The sequence below is a fragment of the Camelina sativa genome, chromosome 16 (assembly GCF_030686135.1).
Source record: "Camelina sativa cultivar CO46 ecotype springtype chromosome 16, ASM3068613v1".
Taxonomy (NCBI): Eukaryota; Viridiplantae; Streptophyta; class Magnoliopsida; order Brassicales; family Brassicaceae; genus Camelina; species Camelina sativa.
The window spans coordinates 18,724,691-18,748,051 of NC_141895.1; the positions used below are offsets into that span (position 1 = coordinate 18,724,691).

General features: G+C 34.3%; 3 protein-coding genes across 7 annotated transcripts; 1 reads left to right on the plus strand and 2 right to left on the minus strand.

Annotated features, from left to right (window-relative positions):
- Positions 1-9,403: 9,403 nt before the first annotated feature.
- Positions 9,404-11,825, minus strand: LOC104750671 (3-ketoacyl-CoA synthase 6). The gene is made up of 2 exons (XM_010472501.3): positions 10,401-11,825; positions 9,404-10,083 (listed from the first exon to the last, which is right to left on the minus strand). The coding sequence occupies exons 1-2, from the start codon at positions 11,443-11,445 to the stop codon at positions 9,635-9,637; spliced, it is 1,494 nt and encodes a 497-aa protein (XP_010470803.2). The 5' UTR covers positions 11,446-11,825; the 3' UTR covers positions 9,404-9,634.
- Positions 11,826-16,263: 4,438 nt separating this feature from the next.
- On the plus strand, positions 16,264-17,723 carry LOC104750672 (tetraketide alpha-pyrone reductase 2). 4 transcript variants are annotated; one of them, XM_087490270.1, is made up of 5 exons: positions 16,274-16,546; positions 16,635-16,835; positions 16,944-16,999; positions 17,089-17,441; positions 17,541-17,723. In XM_087490270.1, the coding sequence occupies exons 1-5, from the start codon at positions 16,441-16,443 to the stop codon at positions 17,680-17,682; spliced, it is 858 nt and encodes a 285-aa protein (XP_087346396.1). In that variant the 5' UTR covers positions 16,274-16,440; the 3' UTR covers positions 17,683-17,723. The 4 variants fall into 4 exon arrangements, with proteins under 4 accessions (XP_010470805.1, XP_010470804.1, XP_087346396.1 ...); XM_087490271.1 differs by having other exon boundaries at positions 16,292-16,546; positions 16,674-16,835; XM_010472503.3 differs by having other exon boundaries at positions 16,264-16,546; positions 16,674-16,999.
- Positions 17,724-19,098: 1,375 nt separating this feature from the next.
- On the minus strand, positions 19,099-22,011 carry LOC104750673 (ethylene-responsive transcription factor ERF118). Of its 2 annotated transcripts, none has more exons than XM_010472506.2 (3): positions 21,403-22,011; positions 20,745-21,071; positions 19,099-20,642 (listed from the first exon to the last, which is right to left on the minus strand). In XM_010472506.2, exon 3 carries the CDS (start codon positions 20,457-20,459, stop codon positions 19,443-19,445), a length of 1,017 nt encoding a protein of 338 aa, XP_010470808.1. In that variant the 5' UTR covers positions 20,460-20,642; positions 20,745-21,071; positions 21,403-22,011; the 3' UTR covers positions 19,099-19,442. The 2 variants fall into 2 exon arrangements, with proteins under 2 accessions (XP_010470808.1, XP_010470807.1); XM_010472505.2 differs by having other exon boundaries at positions 20,745-21,066; positions 21,403-21,623.
- Between the last annotated feature and the right edge of the window lie 1,350 nt (positions 22,012-23,361).

Here is a 23,361-nt window from a genome sequence, read left to right on the forward strand (position 1 = left end):
ACTTTTTGGTCGCTTGTACCCCATGAGGGCCATGAAGAGGTCTTATCTCGATTCTGATTTGCCGAGTTCTACAAGTTGATCCTCTTCTTAGTATTTTGATTGGCCAGCTTCTTAATCAGATGGATATCTTTATGGTCCACCTTGTTGTTTTCGCTGGCCTAGTCACTCATTGTTTTTTGGATTTTGTTACTTTTCGTTTTTGCTATAACTCGGGATATTTCCATGGAAAAGTTAAAACAGTGTGGAGTTATTCTCGTGATTTTGGAGAAAGCGAGATCTTGGTGTTGATATATCTACATCTACAAACTATATGTTCATCTTCTTTCTTTATACAGCTTTCTATATCCACATGAAGTTGTACTGAAATATGTATAAAGTATAATCATTGAAACTCCCAATTATTACAACTAGTAATAGCTAGAATCCATTAAAAAAAAGAATAGCAAGCATAATACGAGTTAACAAAAAAAAAAGGGTTGATTATCTCTTTTTACTGTTTTAGTTAACAAAAAAAAAGCATAATCAGACATGTTGTACTAGTTTACCTATATCACCAATTAAACCCAAGATAAAAGGAGAATTAGAGATACCTGAAAACGTCGCGTTAAAAGATAAAATGGATAACTATGGTTTGTCTGGACCACATCAATATGCAGAAAATTTCAAAAACAAAGGCATCAACCTTTTTCTTGAGAAGATAAGAGGCTCGATGGACAACATGTAACACTCTTGGCAATATTCGTGTACTTGGACAATGATGTTTATATCGTTTTCGGCATTTGTAGGAGCTAAGATTTCGGAGACTTGATTATTGATTTAAGTCAATAAGAGATCATTAAAACCTTAAAACTTTTGTCCCATCTAAGAAATCATGCATCTTGAGTTCTTGACGGAACATTCATAGTATTATAACTGTGTTCAAAATCTTTACCCTAAAAGATGAAAATTAAAGCAGAAAAATGATTGCACACAACAGTGCATGGTTCATTTTCAATGTTAGACGTACGTCTATTTCCCACCATTACAATGAGTAAAGAGTCAAGAATTACAACATTTTTTTGTGCGTAACAATAAAGAATATATTTCTATACAAAATAAATAAATAAAAGAAGCACCTATAACCTATGTTACATGGAAACTCGTTTTAAGTTCCGTTTCCCGTTTCCGAAATGTTTCAGAAACGGAAACTCGTGGAAACACGGAAACAAGCCGCGGAAATATTAAATATTTTTATTTTTAATAGTATATATTTTGATATAGTATAATTATAGAGAAATTCCTCAAAATACCACAATTCAGTATTTTTTCAAAAATACACTCTTAATTTTTTTCAAAGTAACCACAAAAAATTTATGTTTCAAAAATAAAATACCATAAACACAAAAAATTGATTTTTGGTTGGGTAGAATTTTTTTTTTTTAGGTTTGGATTGTCAAATTTAGATTTAGGGTATAGTTTTTAGAAGTTAGGATTTAGTGTTTAGAATTTAGAGATTAGTTTTTAATATAAAAAAATAATTCAATTTTGTGGTATTTTTAGAAAAAATATACTCTAGTGGTATTTTTTGAAAAATAACTAGAAGTAGTCACACACCGCTGGTACCCAAACATAAGAGAGGCCAACATGAAGATCATACCCTTTTGGGTCCAAATCCAAGGTATCCCAACCCTTTGTTTAACAAATGATATGGCTAGGTGGGTAGGGAACAAGATAGGTTATTTCTCTGAAGTAGATTATGATGAAAATCAAACCCAAGTAGGGGCTGTTCGTGTTAAGATAGATTGGGACATAGATGATCCTCTGCGCTTCCAAAGAAACATACAGTTTATTGCTGATGAGAATACTATTGTCAAGTTCCGATATGAACGTTTGAGGAACTTCTGTACCAAATGTGGTTCTCTAAGACACGATGCAAAGGAGTGTACTCTTGGTTATGATGATCCTGACTCTGAGGGATCGGATGATGATGGTGATGGAGACAATCACAATGATGGTGACAAAAACATGTCTGAAGCCAATACTCTCCCTTCTATTGACCCGACAAGTCTCATCTCCGGTCTTCAAATGACATCACCAACAACTGCTCTGGGTCAAGGATATGTCCCGCAAGAAGTGAGAAACCGGTCACTACCAAGTGTAATCATGGACACTGACCTAACCACTGAAGGTATCCGCTACCTTAATGCAAAGTATGCAGGGAAGAGGGTAACACATGACGTCCTGAAGAGTCTAGATGATAGTTCTGACGAAGCACATACTGACTTTGTCTTCTTGAAACGAAAGAGAGTGCATTTTGAGACTCAGTTTAACAAAGCAGAGGCAGCAGAGGAGTTGATGATCCTGAATCAACTTCGAAACAAGTGTTACTGCACCGACTCGGTGGGCTCATGCTCTGCTACCAATCGATTCGACGGAGGCGCGGGGGGCCCGGTACCCCCAGAAATTCCAATATGAAGATCCTCTCCTGGAATTGCCAAGGCATCGGGCCATCTTTAACAGTTTCTCGTTTAAAAAAAAACTCTGTTTTAGTACTAAGTGTGATATTCTCTTTCTTTCTGAAACTCTAAATAACTCTACTGTAATAGCTAAACTTCTGTGTAACTTAGGCTTTTCAAACTGTATTATCCAACCCCCTCAAAGTAGGAGTGGTGGTTTAGCTCTATTTTGGAAGGATTCTGTAATCTTGTCCTTAGTCTCAAAGGATGAGAGGCTTATTGATGTAACTGTCCAACATAATAATATTATGTTTTATTTGTCTTGTGTGTATGGACATCCCAATCCCACAGAATGTTATGAACTATGGCAACATTTTGAACTCTTAGCACCATCACGCAATGGCTCATGGTTACTCATTGGGGATTTTAATGAGATAGCCTCAAACAGTGAAAAAATTGGAGGACCTCCCAAAGCAGAATGGACTTTTCGTGACTTTAGACATATGATCTCTATGTGTGACCTGCAATATGTTCGATCAAGAGGAAATACCTTCTCATGGGTTGGAGAACGTTATTCACATACGGTCCAATGCTGCCTAGACAAGGCTTTGTTTAACTCTACAGGAGCGACAACTTTTCCCAATGCGGAGGCTCAATACATGGAATTTGCAGGCTCCGATCATAAACCTATCTTATTGAATTTAAAAGATCTTGTTCGACACAAAAAATGGATCTTCCACTTTGATAAATGAATCTTAGATAAGCCTAACTTTCATGAGATTGTTAAAGAAGGATGGCTGGTTAACAACACTACTACTGATATACCAATCAATGAACGTATAAGACATTGTAGACAGAACATGGCGAAGCTAAAGCGGGATGCACAACTTAATTCTGAAGAACGAATCACTTTGATCCAAGCCCGTTTAAATTATGCAATGGAAAGTCTACATCCAATCTTACAAGGAACCATTCCTCACCTACAAGATGAGCTAACAAAAGCATATGGAGATGAAGAGAAACATTGGCAACAAAAAAGTAGAAACGAATGGATGACTGCAGGAGATCAAAACAGAAAACTTTTCCATGCCTGTGCTAAAAACGAGATTTGCTAAGAACTATATTACTGCAATTTCCGATGACCAGGGCAATCTTTATCAGGGTGATAAGGAAATTGGAGAACATGCTCAACATTTTTTCACTGATATCTTTACAACCACAAATTACCATGTTGATCCGACAGTTTTTGTTGATTTTGAACCAAAAGTATCAGAGGAAGCAAATGCGAACCTAACGAAAGCTTTTACTAATGAGGAGATCTACAATGCAGTGTGTACAATTGGTGATGACCGTGCCCCAGGACCAGATGGTTTAACAGCCAGGTTCTATAAAGTATGTTGGGAAACAGTTGGTCCACATGTTATTCAAGAAGTGCTTAACTTCTTTGATACTTCATTTATGAAACCAAGTATAAATCACACAAACATTTGCATAATACCGAAAATTGATAATCCACAAACACTTTCGGATTATAGACCTATAGCTTTATGCAATGTTCTTTACAAACTTGTATCCAAATGCTTGGTACAACGACTGAAGCAACACCTGAATGACATTATCTCCGATGCACAAGCTGCTTTTATCCCAGGAAGAATAATACAAGATAACATGATGATAGCACACGAGGTCATGCCCTCCCTAAAGAGTAGAAAGCTAGTATCACAGAATTATATGGCTGTGAAAACAGATGTAAGTAAAGCTTATGATCGCGTTGAGTGGAAGTTTCTTGAAACAACTTTGAAACTCTTTGGGTTCTGTGATAAATGGATAAAGTGGATTATGGCGGTGGTAACATCAGTAAATTACTCTGTCTTGATTAATGGGGCTCCTTATGGTCATTTTCAACCAACTAGAGGTATACGACAAGGAGATCCCTTGTCACCTTATCTATTCATCCTCTGTTCTGATATACTTAGCCACTTAATCACGTCAAGCGAACGAGAAGGACTACTTCAAGGTATTAAAACTGGAAACGGAGCTCCAAGTATCACGCATCTGCAGTTTGCGGATGACTGTTTATTCTTCTGTCGTGCGAATAAAAAAGACAGTCAAGCTTTAAAAGATATATTCGACATTTACGAATACTATTCGGGACAAAAGATCAATACCTCCAAATCAATGATCACCTTTGGGAGTCGAGTTTTTGCAAACACTCAAAATCGTTTAAAGACAATATTAGATATTCCTAACCAGGGTGGAGGAGGAAAATATCTAGGACTCCCACAACAGTTTGGCCGTAAGAAGAAAGAGATGTTCGACTATATAATAGACAGAGTTAAACAACGCAACTCAGGGTGGACAACAAAAAAACTATCTCCTGCAGGTAAAGAGATCATGTTAAATTATGTGGCTCTCTCAATGCCGGGCTATGCTATGTCTTGTTTCAAGTTGCCACTAGGAATCACTTCAGAAATAGAATCTCTTTTAATGCAATTTTGGTGGGAAAAGAATTCAAATCAACGAAGTATTCCTTGGATTGCTTGGAAAAAACTACAAACATCAAAGAAGGAAGGGGGTCTAGGATTCAGGGATTTAGCGAAGTTTAACGATGCTCTTCTAGCTAAACATGCCTGGCGATTAATACAATATCCTAATTCACTCTTTGCAAGGATCATGAAACATAGATACTATAGAGATGAGTCCATACTAGATGCTACAACACGAAAAAACCAGTCATATGGCTGGTCCTCTATCTTAATTGGCCTTGACCTCCTAAAGAAAGGATCCAGATTTATTGTGGGAGATGGTAAATCTATACGATTAGGGGTAGACAACTTCCTTAACACTCATCCTCCACGAACAGTTGAAACCATAATACCACAATCCACCATGCTACTAGAGAATGTAATTTCCAATAGTTGGGGGTTTAGATCATGGGACACACAACAATTAGCATCAATAGTCCAACAGCCAGAAGTAGAACTCATTAAAAACATTTATCTCTCCCAAGAGGAACAAGCTGATAAACTAGTTTGGAATTATACCCGATCGGGTGATTACACTGTTAAATCCAGATATTGGTTTACCACACACTATCCTTTTGATCCCGGAACAGCGCCAAACAGACCACATGGCTCGGTGGAACTAAAAAAAAAAATTGGAAACTAAAACTTCTTCTAAAAATAAAACACTTCCTATGGCGTATTGTCTCACGAGCTATTCCGATTAGGACAAGATTACGAACGAGAGGTATGAATATTGATCCGTTGTGTCCAAGATGTCACCGAACAGAGGAAACCATCCATCATGCATTGTTTTCATGTCCTTTCGCACAAATGGCCTGGAGATCCTCAACAACATCTTCTATTAATATCAATAATTTACCAGTGCAAACAGAGGATGTAATCACTCAACTTATATCTTACTCTTCCAAAACTTATAATGTTTTTAACTCTATCATGCAATTCATTTTACTATGGCGTATCTGGAAAGCGAGGAATAATCTGGTGTTTAACAACTTTCGTGAGAGTGTGTCTAAAACAATCTTACAAACAAGATCTGATACAAAGGAATGGATTACACATATAACACCGGTGATAATACATAATGGTCCCAGAACGAACAACGATAGTTGGTTACCTCCACAACAACCGTACCTAAAATGTAATTTTGATGCAAGTTATGACTTGAACAATCATCAGGCAATAAGTGGCTGGATGTTTAGGAACCATCAAGGTGAAACAAAGGCATGGGAAGCGACAAGACTAAATCATGCTAGATCAACGCTAGAAGCAGAAACAAAGAATCTCCTAGTTGCATTACAACAAGCCTGGATAAAGGGATACCGTTCGGTGATTTTTAAAGGTGACTGTCAAGTTTTGATCAATTTGGTCAATGAACAAACCTCGAATGCTTCTTTAACAAATCTTCTCAAAGATATAAGAATCTGGTCTTCTCAATTCCAACAAATTTTATATGTTTTCACTAAAAGAGAATGTAGTAGGGTAGCACATCTTTTAGCTAAATGTGGCTGTACTAATAGAGAATACTATACTGACTTTGTATTTGTGTCAAATTGGCTAATTAAGACTCTTTATAACGATTTACCATAATCAATATATATATCATTTATGAAAAAAAAAAAAAAAAAAAAAAAGTAGAAGTAGTCTTTTTGGAAATAAAAACTCATTTTATGATAATTGCCCATATTATATTAAAAATAGCACCACCGTGGAGACTTATAATTAATGTGACGGTGCTCTTGAAATTTTCAATTCAAACTTCTTTCTGACATGCTACAAGATTTATTTCCCACTACATATATATCATATATACTTCTTTGAATACGTTTATTATATTTTTCTTCATTTTCTACATCTAAATTTTTAGTTTTCTTATATCATAAAAACTAAAAAGAGATCAAATTATATATTCGTGTTCCTTTTCCTTTTCCTTTTTTTTCGTCTGACAAAGATGAGCAAAGAGGCCATATAACATGATTCGTTGGTTGGAAGGTCAACTCTCTGTCGAAGTAAGGCCATAAGCTGAAATTTCAGGCTCACTTATTGATATAGGCCCAAGTCATTTTGTGGCAGTGTTGGAAAATATATTAATGTAGTATTTTAGTGCTATTATAAATGATTATTATTCACCACTAACAACTTCATGCAACACTTAGACAACGATAGTTCTATTTCTATATAGACGACGACTCAGACAATTCTACATGTACCCCAAAAATCCATAAAAAGAAATACATTCACAATCTTTATGATGGTGGACATTTTTGCTCTTGACACATGATCATAACAAACAGATCTAGTTTCACCACATTAAAAGTCTATGGTAAGTTTACTACCTTTTAATCTGCTTAATTCACATTTAAGGGGAATAAAATATCAAACCTACAAAATCATGAGAGTTTCCAATCCAAAACTCATACATACATGGTTCTCTGAACAAAGCAAACAAAGAACTAAAGACAAAAGAGAAGACATGATTAAACAAAGAACCGAAGAAAAAAAAGAACCAAAGACAAAAGAGAAGACATGATGATTAAACAAAGATAAGAGATACAGATGATTAACAACTTATTCACTAGATTTGTGGAAGTATTGTTGTAATGAAGTCTTCGTTGCCAAATGCATGAACAAAAGTTGTAGGGTCTTAAAACGCAACACACAAAAATTAAGTCATAATATTAGCATAAATTAGGTAAAACGTACTGGGCTAATCCAGTTTATGGCCAGGTCGGATCTATAAATTTTGGTTTCAATATATATAGACTGGTGGTTCAATTCACACTGATTTTTTTTTCTTTTTCTTTTTGGTCAACTCTGATTCTTACCACAGTATTGATATTAAAACCAAATCAGATCGAATAAGCAAAATATGGACCACGTACAGCGATGAAAACAAAGAAACTTATTATTGGGAGATGGTGAACCGGAGATCTACCGAGATTGACGGTCGAGATGATAAACCCGAAAATGGAAGTCATGAAGATATTATTCTTAAAGATATTAGATAAATGTTAATATTGATTTAAAAAATTTAGCATTATCGTATAAATAATATTTAGTTTACATTTATCCTAATCTTAATTTAGGAAACTCATCTCTATATAAGAGAATGTATTTTGTACAATTACAATTATTAGAGTCTAATATAATTCTTCCTCTAACATATTATGTGTCTTTACTCTCATCAAATCCTTCATGGTATTAGAGCAGTCGATCCTGTGGATCTCTATTACTATGGGTTAAGATTTTCGTTTGCTTCCGCTTCTATAATTTTCTTCATTTTAAAAAAAAAATCTATAATTTCTTTGACCGTTTATCGCTTGCTTCTTATGCAAGGTTCTTCTGATTTTTGTCAAAAAAAAAATCTGGAATTTGTATCTTGACACACACGTGAGTGTGTTTTTTTTTTTTTTATGTTTGGCCATGATTTGGGTTGTGGTGACAATGAATCCAAGATGTACGATGGTGTTGGTCTCTTGGTCAAAAAAAAAAAAAAGAAAGAAAGAGGAGGAAGATGAGAAGAAGGACGTGAATCGTGATTCTTTTTTTTTTAAGGAATCATGTTGTATTGGTTAGTGATTTGGTCACGTTTGATTCTTATTGACTAGCAAGTTTGCTAGGGCGGTGATGAAACTTAGATGTGCGTTGTGTTGAAAGATCGATCATAAACCAATGGTGATCGTTGGTATCTAAAGACAAAGAAGAAGCGAGTTGGCTTGTTTTATGGATTCGGCCAAAGATTATGTTTTTGGCTAGCACAAGTGTTCCGTGATGATGATGTTTAAGCCGATAATGGCCATCACGTATCCATGGTGTTGAAGATTGATGGTGATTATGTTTCACCAAGTTTATTCTAATTATGGTTTATTGCTTAATCTAGCATAACCTTAGGAATTGACTCTACGGCTGAGTATAAATACCACGAAGATGATTCTACGGCCGAGTATAAACGATGTTGATGACCCTACGACCGGGTATAAACGTCGATGACCTAACGGTTGGGTATTGTAGCCGCATTGAACCCTACGACCGGGTATAAACGTTGATGATGACCCGACGGTCGGGTATAAAGCTGCTATTTTGAAGACTTGTCCAGTCTCACCCGTGTTACCACGTATGAGCTTGCCAGGGATATTGGGAGATGGTGAACCGGAGATCTACCGAGATTGACGGTCGAGATGATAAACCCGAAAATGGAAGTCATGAAGATATTATTCTAGAAGATATTAGATAAATGTTAATATTGATTTAAGAAGTTTAGCATTATCGTATAAATAATATTTAGTTTACATTTATCATAATCTTAATTTAGGAAACTCATCTCTATATAAAAGAATGTATTTTGTACAATTACAATAATGAGAGTCTAATATAATTCTTCCTCTAACGTATTATGTGCCTTTACTCTCATCAAATATATCACTTATTTTCAGATAAAAATAAAAATATTAAAAACAGAGAAAATATTATTATTTGATACACCACAAGTTATTAATTACAGCACGAAAAACTAAAAAATACCCCAAATGAAAAAGCAGAGATTTTAAGTATATGCAGAGCAATCAAATACAAACATTTATGCTTTGCTCTTTTTTCTTCTCAATCCCCTTCAAACCAAATCCCGAGACCATCTCAACCTAAACCGTAACACAAAATCAAACCCCATTACTAAACCGTTCAGAGTTTGACAACTTCAGGGATAAAGACTGGGTAACGGTCGATACAATCGGACCATGGTCCGTCCTTAGGTGTCTTAATCGTACGGTTACACTTCCAAACGGCAGAGTTACACTTAAAACCACTCCCAAACGCGATCTGCCAGACTCGATCGCCTCTCCTCATTCTCCCTTTAGACTCGATGTAGCTTAGCTCGTACCATAACGATGACGATGAAGTGTTACCAAAACGATGCAGTGTCATTCTTGAGGCCTCAACGTGTTCTCCTGATAGCTGTAGATTCTTCTGGAGCTCGTCGATCACCGCTCTACCTCCCGCGTGAATGCAGAAGTGTTCAAAGGCCAGTTTGAAATCCGGTATGTATGGTTTCAATTTCGGGTTGAAGATTTTACGTCCGATTAAGGACAAGAGGAAGAGGAGTTGTTCCGACGCTGGTAGGACCAATGGACCTGTTCAATCAGTTCATTTATCAAACTCAACCGTACCATAATGTTATATAACCTAAGCCAAACCAAACTTTACTATAAAACCGAATAAATTTTCTACCGAACGTATAGAAGAATTTAATGCAACCGACTCAAATAACCTAAACTTTCATACAAACGTGACATCTATCAAGAAGGTATAAAGTTATTACTATTCTTTTATTAAAAACAAAATTGATGTGTAGTCTGAATGCCCCATCCGGCCCTTAATATAGTTTTCACTATATATATATCATTGTTATGGTATGAAAGTGAAAGAAAATTATGTGTTGTATTATTACCTATTGTGGTGATATTAGCCTTGAGGGCTTCACCGGCGATGGCCATGAGATCTTTGGACAAGTTGATCCCAACGTGTCCTTCTTTGTCTTCCTGTTCGTAAACGCAATAGAAAGACTTGTCGTCGGCACCACGGTGGGTACGGACAAGGTGGGAAAGCTTGTATTTGGCTCGCCACCGGTCAGACCGGCGGTTTGACATGAGGATGGCTGCCGCTCCCATGCGGAAGAGGCAATTTGGTAACAACATGGCTCTCTCGTTTCCCTGATAGTAATTAGGTGTTATGATCTCCGTGCTGACGATGATTGCATTCGAATTGGGATGAACTTGGAGCAAGTCGCGGGCTAGATCAACTGAGATCAAACCCGCGCTGCAACCCATCCCCGAGAGATTAACGCTTTTGATGTTGCTTCTAAGCTTATATTTGTTGATGACCATAGCGGAGAGAGATGGAGTGGGAGAGAAGAGAGAGCAGTTGACGATGAGGATGTCGACGTCTTTAGGTTTTAGACCAGTTTTCTTGAAGAGATCGTCCATGGCCGTGAAGATAACCAACTGAGCCTCACTTCTAGCCGCGTCCATGGTTGGTGTTGGAGGAATATAATGAATAGCAGGAGGGAGACAAGTCTCTTCACCGAGGCCAGAACGTTCGAGGATTCTCATTTGGAACTCAACGCTCTTAGGCTTGTCCTTGAGGATCAAACGAGAGTGTTCCATGAAAGTTGCAAAAGGAACACGGCACGTGACAGGCGGCTTGTAACAAGAATAGTCAACGAGGTAGATGGTACGTGGCTTGGACATGAAGTAAACTGTGGAGATGAAGATGACAAAGAAGGAAGTGCATAGAACCTGAACTAGATCAAACTCGAGCGAATTCCAAACATTAAGGATCTCTTCAGGACCCATCCGAAGAAGCTCAACGGCGCCGATCGCCATGATCGGGATCAAAAGAAAACTCAAGAAATGATTGACCAAGTATTGATAACCAAGTTTCACGTACTTGAGCTTCACCGAGCTAGTTAACTCTGGCATAGGTGCCTGAGGCATCTTCGGAGAGTTTTGATGTATAATTGTATTATGGTTTTACAAAATGTGATTAGGGTTTTTGAGTTTAATGAAAGAAGAGAGAGGGAAGGTGAAGGATATAAAGGCGAACAGAGAAAGGGGTAGATGAGAGGAGTTAATGAAGAGACCAACGTCACCCAACGCTCTTGCTTTGCCTATCTATTTAATTTGTTTTCTGTCATATTTTATTATTATGAGAAAATGTTGTTTTGTAGTAATACAATTCTCCTCGATTTCCAGTTGTAAGTAGCCAAAAGCAAGTGATGGGAGCAAATGATAAGGACTGTTCCCTTTTGATATAAAAAAAAAATTCATCAATCAAAATTGTTGTTGTGAGGGAAATAAATAGAAAACAACAAAGACGTGTCAGCTTTTTTGGTTTTATGGAGATCAAAGCGTTTGGTAACTACTTTGATTTGATGATCACGTTCACGTTGCCCGGTAGACGCAATATAGTACTGGTTACTATGGGTGGACATAAATACTTGGTACTTATCACTCGTACATGTTACTTTACACTTGGTTATTGGGGAAAACAAAATTGGTCGTTATCAAAGCAGTAACATAATTTAGTTATTCACAAGTATGTGCCAAATAACAAGATTAAAAATATAGCTTCAATTTATTTTATATGTTTTTTGAAAAAGTGATTTTATAATTGGTAATGACATATATATGCACAAGTGATTTGCAAGTAGCAAAATAACCCACAAATAAACTAGTTTTATGAATTCGTTTATGTAAAGCAAGTACAGATAACTTTAGTGCCCTTCAGCAAAGCAAAGCGATTCAAATAGCAAATATACCTTAAAACGCATATATTGCCTTGTGTCCACCCCTAAATAATATTTTATTCAAGGCGTTAGCATATATTGCGTAACTAACTCGGTCTAGTTCCATAAATGAAAGAATTAGCAATCCTATCTTACGCGTATAAAGTAAAATGTACGTTAAAAAAATGTACGTTCATACCGAAAAAGACAAATTGACTGTACGTAAACTTGTGAGTTTGGACCTATCACCCATGTACGTGGTAGGTAGCGTGAAAATCAGAGACATTATAGGATCAGGATGATATCTTTGTGTAATCCTATATATTTTGTTTCACGGATTCAAAATGTGAAAGTTAGTAAACCAACTTAAGCTACAAAAACATAGCTGTTTGAATACAAAATCTAAAAATTATATTAGTACGTATTACTTTTCATCTATACTTGTTTTGTATCATTTATGAAATGTTAAAAGATATTGTACGTATGTAAGTAAAAAAGTGCATTGAATTACATTAAAAGAAAAAAGCAACATAAACAGTTTTAACTTGTGAAAAGCATGAACAATTTTATTGAACCAAACCAACAATAAGTATAAACAAGGAAAAGAAAATGGTATCAAAATACAAGAATTACACAATTAATCTTTTCAAAATTACTATGAAATTCATCTAGTTGGGGTCCAATAGTGTCATTTGAAAGAGGGAAGACACGGGGGAAAATCAAACAGTAGTTACGATGTTTGACTTGGAAAGTGCAAGAAGACAAATCTTGAAGATCCATGAAAATTCGAAAAGCATGAGAAATAATCAAACAGTAGTTACTATGTTTGACTTGGAAACTAAAAGAAGACAAATATTGAGATCTCATGATTTCACATATAGACACAATCCACCAAAACCTCAAATAAAGTCCAAAATCTTTTCTGCCATGATTCTTTTTGCTAAACACAAGTTTTTTTCTATCCTTGATTATGACTGTAAGATCGTACGTTATATAGAAATTGAGATTAGAAAAAAAAAACTTTTAAAGCTAATTAGTAACCCAGCATAATAGAGTAAGAGGATATGTTTCTAAACTAAAAGCAAAAGGTGAACATGGTAGAATTTTTGCTGTTCCATAATGAAATCATTAATGCTAGCAAAATTTGATGAAGAAGTTTAGTTTGGAACCATTCATAATGTACATTTAATATGGATATAGTGTGTCACTACTCTATTAGCCACACCGTTTTCATATAGTCCATATTACCAGTTCTTCCATCATCTTCCGGAATAAATAAACATGTGTAGGCATATTTTCTATTCCTCAGATCCTGTTATGGACCATGGATAGAGTTTGTCACTTTGACCTACTGATCATCATTTTTAAAAACAATATTAATTATAGTTATTTTACATAACTTTGTATGTCACTACATGTAAGATGATGCTTAGGTTTGGGTTGATTTGCTTTGTGAGCCGGTCTTCTTATCCCCGTAATATATATCTAACATAGTCAATATAAAACCCCGTAAGTTTACAACAAGGTACATAATACAACGGCCCCTCCACAAAGACAGTGTGATGTCATAAAATCAATACACGTATAACTCAGACCAACCAGCGGCCAACCACCTATTAAGACGTTTAACAAAAACAAATAAATGTATATTATGTGTTTCTATTGTAGGAATTCGTTGCAACTTTCAACTATTTTAGAATTTGTATTTATTGTATGAAAATTTTCTTCATTTTGTTGTAATGCCTCTCCGTATGCATATAATTTTCAAACTTCGCAATTCTTCTGAACACTTTTGACTTGTCAATTGCTGTTTTTTAGTTTGCTGTTTTCTAGTTTGCTATCTTACGACACAGCCTATAAAGGAATTTACTTTAAATTCTGTGTTAAACCAATTACTTCACCCTGGCAGAGTTTGTTTGTTTTTTGTCTTTTTCTTTGGTCAAGCAAAGGATTTTATATCATTCTTCAACTTTTATGGCAAACAAACTTAAAGCCGTTTTAGCCAATTTAACCAAAACAAAATATGACCGATGACTGCTTGAAATGGTAGAGCCGCCGCACCAAACCTTTTCTTCCGTTTTATCACCATTGTCATTTTCTTGTAAATCGTAGAGGAGGAATATATATAGTACTTTCACCTACCGGGTTTGGTTATTCCGATGGATTTTCAAAATATTTTATGTTACTATATCCGATAATACGTTGTTTTATATAAATTATAATTTTAATATATCTGATAAAATATAAATTTACAAAAATGTCCGCTTTTAACTTTGTGTAGATTTTTCATATTCTTTCTTTGAAAGTAATAATTGACTATTAGAAGTTAAACAAATTTACATAATGTAAGATAACAAGAAAAGCATCATAAACACTGATAATTAAGCTAGTTTTCGAGAATCCTCCTGCTCCTAAATCATAATTGTTATTTATAGTAAGAAAACCAAAGTTTAGGAGATTGTTTTATAATTAAATCCAATACATTAGATTTTCCCATTTATCATTGAGATTATGTTTTATATATAGTATCTTTCATCTTTTATCGGTTGTTACAGTTAATGTGCTTAGATTTGGCTTTCCAGTTACTTAATTTATAGTAACACAGCTCTAAATTAATAATATAGGAACTAAAATACCTTTTTAACAAGTTTTTCATAATCAATATTTTTGTAGAATTAGTTACAATAAAAAAAATCAATTATCTTATTTTGAAAAAGAACACCAGAAGGTTTAGATATAATATAATTATTAGAATTAAACTCTTATAAAAATTAATATAAATTCTAGAGAAAACTAAATAAGGCAAGAGTCATATTCACCAATAATTATTAATTTGTAATACTGATGAACCATATATATTTACATAAGATTTTTCATACAAAAAAATTACTTTATTATATTATTAAATTATATTCAAAATTTACTGTCTTAATTCAGGATAATTTTTTTTATTAATTTTTATAATAACTAATAAATTATCGAATATTAATTTATACAGATTTAATTGTAGAAGAAAACAAATAGTTGAAGTAGCAATGGTGAAGTGACACGTTAAACAATATTGGGTGATACTTGATTGATCATTATGGACATCTTCCCAACTATATCTCTCTATTAATTTTGATTTTGATTTTATTAAATATTATAATAATATATTTGTGACTATATTGGACCCTCCCTATCATATGTTGTTTTCTAATATCAAATATACAAACAAGTTTTCAAAAGAGACCTAAAATTTTACTCCCTCGGTTTCATATTACTTTTCATTCTAGATAATTTCACATATATTAAGAAAACAATTAAATTTTCTATTTTACCCCTCATTAATACACTATTTCATTTGATATAAGTAATTAATAATCTAAAAGTTAGGGGTGAGATTGAAAATTTAATACATAAAATTGCATCGTAAATATAAAACGACAAGTAATAAAAAAAAATTATCTCTAGAATGACAAGTAAAAATAATCAGAGGGAGTAGTTTTTTTCCTCGAAACTATAATTTTTTTTCCTCAATCATAGCTTTAATTAGGATGATATTTTTACAAGAAAAAAAAAGTAATTTGTATTTTATAAGATTGCTACTCTTAATTCACTTATACAAACTACCGAATTAAAATTTGATTTTTTTTGATATAACAGTACAGTCAAATTTCTATAAAGCAATAATGATGTGACCATTATAATTTATTACTAATTTAGTAATTTATGGAGGTATTTAATTTATCGATAGATAATGTGATTGCTGTCGTTAAACTATACCTCGATCAATTAATAAAATTATCAAAGATTAGTTCATCTTAAAGCTAGATCATGTTAATTAATTACAATAGTTTATATATTTTTTTAAGAAATTGGATTATGTTAGTCGACAGTAGTAATGATGATGGACAATCATCACAAAAAAACACATGGACCTCGAAATTTTTGAAAAGAGAGTATCGAAACCTTTAAAGCCCAATAATATTGGGCCTTTAGAAATTTCATTTTCGGCTTTAACTGTCTTAAATATCATATTTGGTCCAGATCATATTGAACTGCACTTCTTGATATTGTCATTTCACAAACGTGTGAGTATGAATGAGAGCTGCACGAATGTGATGAATCACCCACTCTTCTTTTACATCCACAAAGATCACTATTATTAAAACCTAATCACAATCTCTCTGCAATTTCAATAAGCCAAAACACTTATACAAAGATGCCAGAGTACTTGGTAACTGGAGGAGCAGGTTTCATTGCTTCTTACATCATCAAATCACTTCTCGAACTCGGTCACACCGTTCGAACCACTGTCCGAAACCCACGTAAGTTCCCCAAATTTTGTCTCACACAACAAAGTTTCCACCTTTAGTTTCTGTGTTCTTGATTAGAATTGAGCTTATGTCTCAAAAGGTGATGAAGAAAAGGTTGGATTTTTGTGTGAGTTTCAAGGAGCAAAACAGAGACTAAAGATTCTCCAAGCTGATCTAACCGTTGAAGGAAGCTTTGATGAAGCAGTGAATGGTGTTGATGGAGTATTCCACACAGCTTCCCCTGTTCTTGTTCCACAGGATCATAACGTTCGAGAGACATTAGTTGATCCTACTATAAAAGGTACAACAAATGTGATGAGCTTTTGTGCTAAGTCCAAAGCCACATTGAAAAGGATTGTTCTTACTTCTTCTTGCTCTTCGATACGTTACCGTTTCGATGCCACTGAAGCTTCTCCACTCAATGAGTCTCATTGGAGTGATCCTGAATACTGTAAACGCTTCAATGTGAGTAAAGATAAAACACTTTTTTTTTTTTTATCTTTTACTCTGCTTATTACTGATGTTTGTTTGTGACTTTGTGTGAATGTGCACAGCTTTGGTATGGATATGCAAAGACTCTAGGTGAGAAAGAGGCTTGGAGGATAGCTGAAGAGAAAGGATTGGATTTGGTAGTTGTGAATCCTTCCTTTGTTGTTGGTCCATTGCTTGGACCAAAACCAACAAGTACTCTTCTTATGATCCTCGCCATTGTCAAAGGTCTTGCTGGAGAGTATCCGAATTTCACGGTCGGGTTTGTGCATATAGATGATGTGGTTGCTTCACATGTATTGGCTATGGAAGAGCCTAAAGCATCAGGGAGAATCATATGTTCGAGTTCGGTTGCTCATTGGTCTGAGATCATTGAGTTGATGAGAAACAAGTATCCTAGTTACCCATTTGAGAACAAGTAAATCTCAATCTCATTAGATTTACTCATAGTCGATTGATAACATTTGTTTGGTTGGTTGGTTGGTTGATTCTTTTGTGTTTTGTTTATTTATTTCAGGTGTAGTAACAAAGAAGGGGACAATAGTCCACATAGTATGGATACAAGGAAGATACAAGAGTTGGGTTTTGGATCCTTCAAGTCACTACCTGAGATGTTTGATGACTGCATCATCAGTTTTCAAAAGAAGGGTCTGCTCTGAACTGAAATAATACATTTCGTTACAATCGTATTGTTGACTTATGGAACTCTGGCAAGTAGTATAAATTCAATAAGCTGGTGATCAATTAGTTGTTCTAATCTTGTTCTCACGATTTTACAACACCTTGTTACACTTGGAATCCTACCAGCATTCTATCAAATTTTATACTAGAAAAAACTTCAGAACTCTGTTCTGTGCCATCTACCATGAATGCGTGGACACCAATTAGGTTCAATCTCACGACCTTGGTATCTATCACAAATACAACTCCAAATAGCAATTCATAGTTATCACCATCTCACTATGTTTGCTGAGGATACTGCAAGGATCTTAATCGTTATATCTAGCTCACCATCTTTAAGTCCGAGTCACTTTAAGTCGGCTCATCACTACTTTTGTATCATATATTGCAACATGTCATCTCGATACAATTCTAAATGAAAAAGGTTATAATCAAGCTAATACTACGAGAAATATTACTCGGATAGGACAGTTAAACACCAAGCAATAGAGTGATGAACAATGAAATGGCTTTAAATAATCACAATGACCATGCCTCATGCGTCTTAACTTCTAAAACCGGGCTTTTAAGCAAATGGGCTCTCTCTTTTTAGCCTTAACCAATACATAAAAAAAAACTCAACAGAAAGGTTAAAGACGTAAAATAGTGTTAGTATACAAAAACAATACAATCTCTCAATTTCACAAAGCACTTGGATTCATTATGTGTATGAATGAATCTGAACATTCTCTATAGTTTATACTACTATATAGTCTCTACTTTCATGTGCATTTCAACCTCTCGTTCTTATAGTACATCACGTGCTAGAGACATGCTTGACCGCGCACGTACAGAAAAAGATATTACAAGAGCATGTGCTACCACAAAGTAGTGGGAGAGTGTTACTAATATACTATAAACAGTATACACACACACACACTCTTCCTTTGACTTTTCCTTATTCCCAATCACCAAACCTCTTTTTCTTCTTATAATTAAATCCCAAATGCTATACAGCTGTGTTATAAAATAGTGTTTTGGAAGTTAATAAGAAAAACCTGACAAAACCAAACCCCCTGACTTGTTGCCACTTCCGTGTATACTCTTCTTTAATTCCCCACTCTCTCTTCACTACTACTACTATTCAAATCTTTCTTCAAAGAGAAGAATAATGTTAACTTAACTATAATCAAAAACCATAAAATAGAAATAAAAACTATAATGGATGTTTTTGTGATGATGCGGCGAATCAGCAGAGAAACAGTGACCATACAAAATTCATGCATTTGTCATTTTCCACTAGATTCTTTAGAATCGCAACACGTCAGAATCTAACGCTCCAACTGGTTGGTTATGGATTCAATTGAAGGAAGACAAATAAAAAAGGCGATAACAACTATGAAAATACATCTGTAAATATAAAAAAACTTCCATTGATACTTTGTTTTAACAAAAAGATGAAAAGATGATGTAATTAAACTGACAATGGAATTATCAAACTCTTTAATCACTTTGGACGGCTCTAAAAAGCATAATGGAAAAACCCAAAGTGAAGAAGAGAGATTGAAAAAATAACATAATCAGCAAGACATCATTAAAAAAACGAGAGAACTAATAAATTAAACTCACTCCTAGTTGCAAAACCCGGCCTTATGTCTTAAGATCTTACCACTCTCCGGAACACACACTTTTGTATGTCTTACTAAAACATAAACGATAAAAACAGAAACTTCTCACTCGAAAACATTTTTTAAGTATCCTATGAAGCTGCAAAACTTTTTAATGGGCAACCAATGTTGAGAGGGGCAAGTTGATCAAGAAACCCGAAACTAGAGTCAGCTAGCTCTTCAACATCCGCAAAGTCGAAATCTGGTAACTCGCTTGGACCATCATCTTCGAATCCTTGAATGTCATCAAGCAAGCCAAAGCCATCAAACTGATCATCATTGAGTAAACAATAAAAGTCAAGGTCATTCCCATTTGGACCATCTGCAAAGAAACCAAGATCAGGGATCTGTAAATTAGTGAAGTCGAAGTCGAACAACACTTCCTTGTTTCCACCATCAGCATTTGGAGTTGGAGTAGGAGCAACGATCTCTTCTTTAGAGACCTCAACAGTAGTTTTGTTGACACAAGTAAGAGCTGAAGCCGAAGTGTCATCTTGCTCAACAGGAGCAACAGGTGAAGAACGAGAGCATTGACTCGTCTCAGACGAAGAAACAGCAGGTTTAGCAACAAGTGCATCGAACTCAATCTTCTTAAGATCATAAGCCTTAGCAGCTTCTTCAAGAGTATCAAAAGTACCCAACCAAATCCTAGTTTTAGCAACTGGATGTCTAATCTCAGCAGCCCACTTCCCCCATTTCCTCTGCCTAACACCAACAGGCTTCTTAGTCAACACCTTAGGACAAGCTGGAGTAGCTGATGATGATCCAGCAGCAGCTTTCTTGCTTACAGTTTTAGTACTGTCCTGAGAAGAACTCTGAGAAGGCTGCTCAGAAACAACTTCCATAGATGGGAAGTTAATCTCACGAACGATACGCTTCACCTTCCTTGGCTTAGGAACAATCCTAAACTCTTCCTCATCACTAGAAGAGTCATCAGTCGCATAAGGATCATTCACAATGATGCGAACTTTTCTCAAAGGTTGAGTTTCTTGAGGAAGGGATGATGATGATGATGATGATAAAGTGTTTCTCTTAGCTCTCTTCTTCATCTCGCCACCACTAGTAGTAGTAGTACCACTCAAAGACAGTTCCTTTCTAACCTCAACCATTGTGTTGTTGTTATACCCACTCCACAAAATATACCCAAGAATACAGAACGAACAAAAAATCACTCAAAAAGGTCAAAACTTTTTTGTGTATCAAAAACCCAAAACTCTCAGCGAACTATGAAAAAAGAAAATTTTTGCTGCTTTATGTGAAAACCCCCAAAGACTTCAACACCAGAACAAGTCCTGTAATCAAAATCAAGCAACAAAGTCTCAGATCGGACTGTACAAAAAAATGGAAAACAGAACAAGAGAGATAAGTGAGAGAGAAGGGGAAAAAGATGAAACCTTTTGGGTCTTAAGCGCATGGAAAGAGAAGGAGTCTGGAGAACAAGCCTCTGCTTAGAGCAGAAGTGAAGAGCGTTGAGCAGACCAGATTTCAAAGAACACGACGACGATGGTGTTGTAGAAGAAGATGTTGATGATGATGAGTAATAAATCGGAGAAGAGAAATGAATCAAAGACAAAATCACAGTCGATTCAAACCCAGCCGACATAAATCAAAGCGTTACAAACGCCTTTTTTTTTGGTTGTTTGGTAAATACTCCGATTAAACCAAGAAACCCTAAACCAAACCTTTTTCACACACTCTCTCTTCTTCTTCTTACCCCTGTTCTTCAATAAGACAAAGAGACAACACAAAATAGTGAGAAACTAAATAAAACCCAAACAGCTAAAACCCAGAACCCTATAGATAGATGGGTAAGAAATCTGGGGATGAGATTATTTTTTCTCTTTCAGTATATTAAAAAAAAAAACAAATGATCCGTGACAATTTTTGTATATATAAAATAAAAATAAAAGCTTTGGTTTTTACAAAACACGTAGAGACGACGCAAATCTCTAGAAGAAGAGCAAACAAAAAATCATAAACAATTAAACAAATCACAAAGAAGAAGAAGAAGAAGAAGAAGATGAAGAAGATGATGAAAATGATTCTTTTTACCTTGTTGATGTGTGTTTCTTCTCTCTCTCTTTGTCACTTTTTTTTTTGCTATGAATAATAAAAATAAAAGCTTTCACGCTCTTTATATTGTTTACAAAAACACAATTACTGATTTATTTCCCTTTTTTCAATGATGGTCAAAAGAAAAGACCGACTTATAAGGGAAAATGAGCAATAAAATAATTTTGTAACAGCAAGTAAAATAAAATTGTGATAAATTTAGGGAAATAAGGATATATTCTTCTCCTAATTTATAGCAAATTCACATTTAATTTGACCCAACCATAAAGAAAAAAAAAAGATTTATTTCCCCTATTTAATGTATTCGAAATTTAATAAAACCTTCCTTTTTTAACAAAAAAAAAAAACAGTACTAGTATTTAACACTGTTTAGTGGCTCTTTTTGACTTAAATTTTTTTTTTGCGTTACATATCGAGAGTATTAAATATTCAGAAAATAAATATTTTCCATTTGGGGAGACATATGAATATAAGAAATATTATAAAATGGAAAAATAAATACATTATTAGCTGGCATGGTGAGAGAAAAAGAAGTGAGTAGGGACAAAAAAAAAAAAAAAAAACATTGATGGCGCATCACTCTCTCTCTTCATGCATCTATCATGGCCCGCCTAAAGAAGAGAATCCTTTAGCGCGTCTACCTCACTCTCTTTTATCTTTCTTGTGCCACATTTTATACATTTTTTAATAAACAGATTTTACATGAGTATTGAGTATTAACAAAAAAAAATTAGTGTATTCATTTTTTTAATGATTTATTTGTATTTTTTTTAAAACAGTTTTTTTTTTAACAAATAGAAACAAATTTTTGTATATATGACCATTTTTGGATGAATATCTTTTTGTGTAACCGTATTTGGATATATATCTATCTACAAATCTTTCAATTTTGGTAGAGAATCTTAACTATATTTAGAAAAATATCTCAACCTAAATAATTAAATACTATGTAATTTTCATTAGATTTTTTATATATATTTGAAAAAACTGAATAACAAATAGTTCCACATTTGGTTTTAGACTGTGGTTGAATTAAAAATTAATTGAGCTAACCAAGTTGTTGTAATCTTTTTTTTTTTTTTTTGAACAAAGTCCAAGTTGTTGTAATCTAAAAACAAGAATGTAACGTTTTGACTTGGAAACGGAAATCACATTACGCCGGCTGAAGAGTTCTCTCGTCTATACAAAAATAATTTTAACTTTTAACAAAATGTTTATGGACTTGTGAAAAAAATTATGGTTATTTTTTAAAAAAACTATACTGACTGTAATTAGGTTTCTTTAAAACCTTTGAGCGGACAAGACATACCATTTAGATTGTCAATTTTTATGCTTATTTAAATAATGGACTTTGTAATGATAAATTGACTTCGTAGTGATTGAGTTTTTCCTATTTAATTTCAAGTATAATTATATTTGTTTTGCAAATTGAACTTAGGAATATTTTTAATAATTCAAATTGAACCTATGATATTAGAGAATCTTGAGAGTTGTCAAAAATAATTCAAGAAATAATGCCATAATATGAGTCTTGACTTTCACTCACTCTCTATTCTCAAATGTTTGAGAATTTGTTAAATCTTTAAACATAAGTAGTGAAGTGGTCGTGGAATTAGTATCAAAGTAAAAAATAATTAATCAACAAGCTGTCAATTTAAGGAACAACATTATAACAAAACTATTGGATTGCAAGTGTGGAACCAAAGTGCTAATTTAAATATACTAGAATTTTTCGTTTAGATTTAGCAAAGAATGTGTATGACACATGCGGCACGTGTATGAAAAAGATCCTTCCTATGTTTTGCTTCAATCATAAATCATAACAAATTTAACCTCATAACAGTAATCATAATACCCTTTCTTGTAAAAGTGATAGTGAAATAAGGAATCCACAAAAGAAGGAAAAAAAAAAAGAGATGGTTTATGTATTAGTGTTAA

Coding starts and splice junctions, on each gene's coding strand:
- LOC104750671 (XM_010472501.3), bottom strand. CDS start 11,445: ATGCCTCAGGCACCTATGCCAGAGTTAACTAGCTCGGTGAAGCTCAAG. Junction 10,084..10,400: donor GGCTAATATCACCACAATAG/GTAATAATACAA, acceptor CTGATTGAACAG/GTCCATTGGTCCTACCAGCG.
- LOC104750672 (XM_010472502.3), top strand. CDS start 16,441: ATGCCAGAGTACTTGGTAACTGGAGGAGCAGGTTTCATTGCTTCTTAC. Junction 16,547..16,634: donor AACCACTGTCCGAAACCCAC/GTAAGTTCCCCA, acceptor ATGTCTCAAAAG/GTGATGAAGAAAAGGTTGGA. Junction 17,442..17,540: donor AGTTACCCATTTGAGAACAA/GTAAATCTCAAT, acceptor TATTTATTTCAG/GTGTAGTAACAAAGAAGGGG.
- LOC104750673 (XM_010472506.2), bottom strand. CDS start 20,459: ATGGTTGAGGTTAGAAAGGAACTGTCTTTGAGTGGTACTACTACTACT.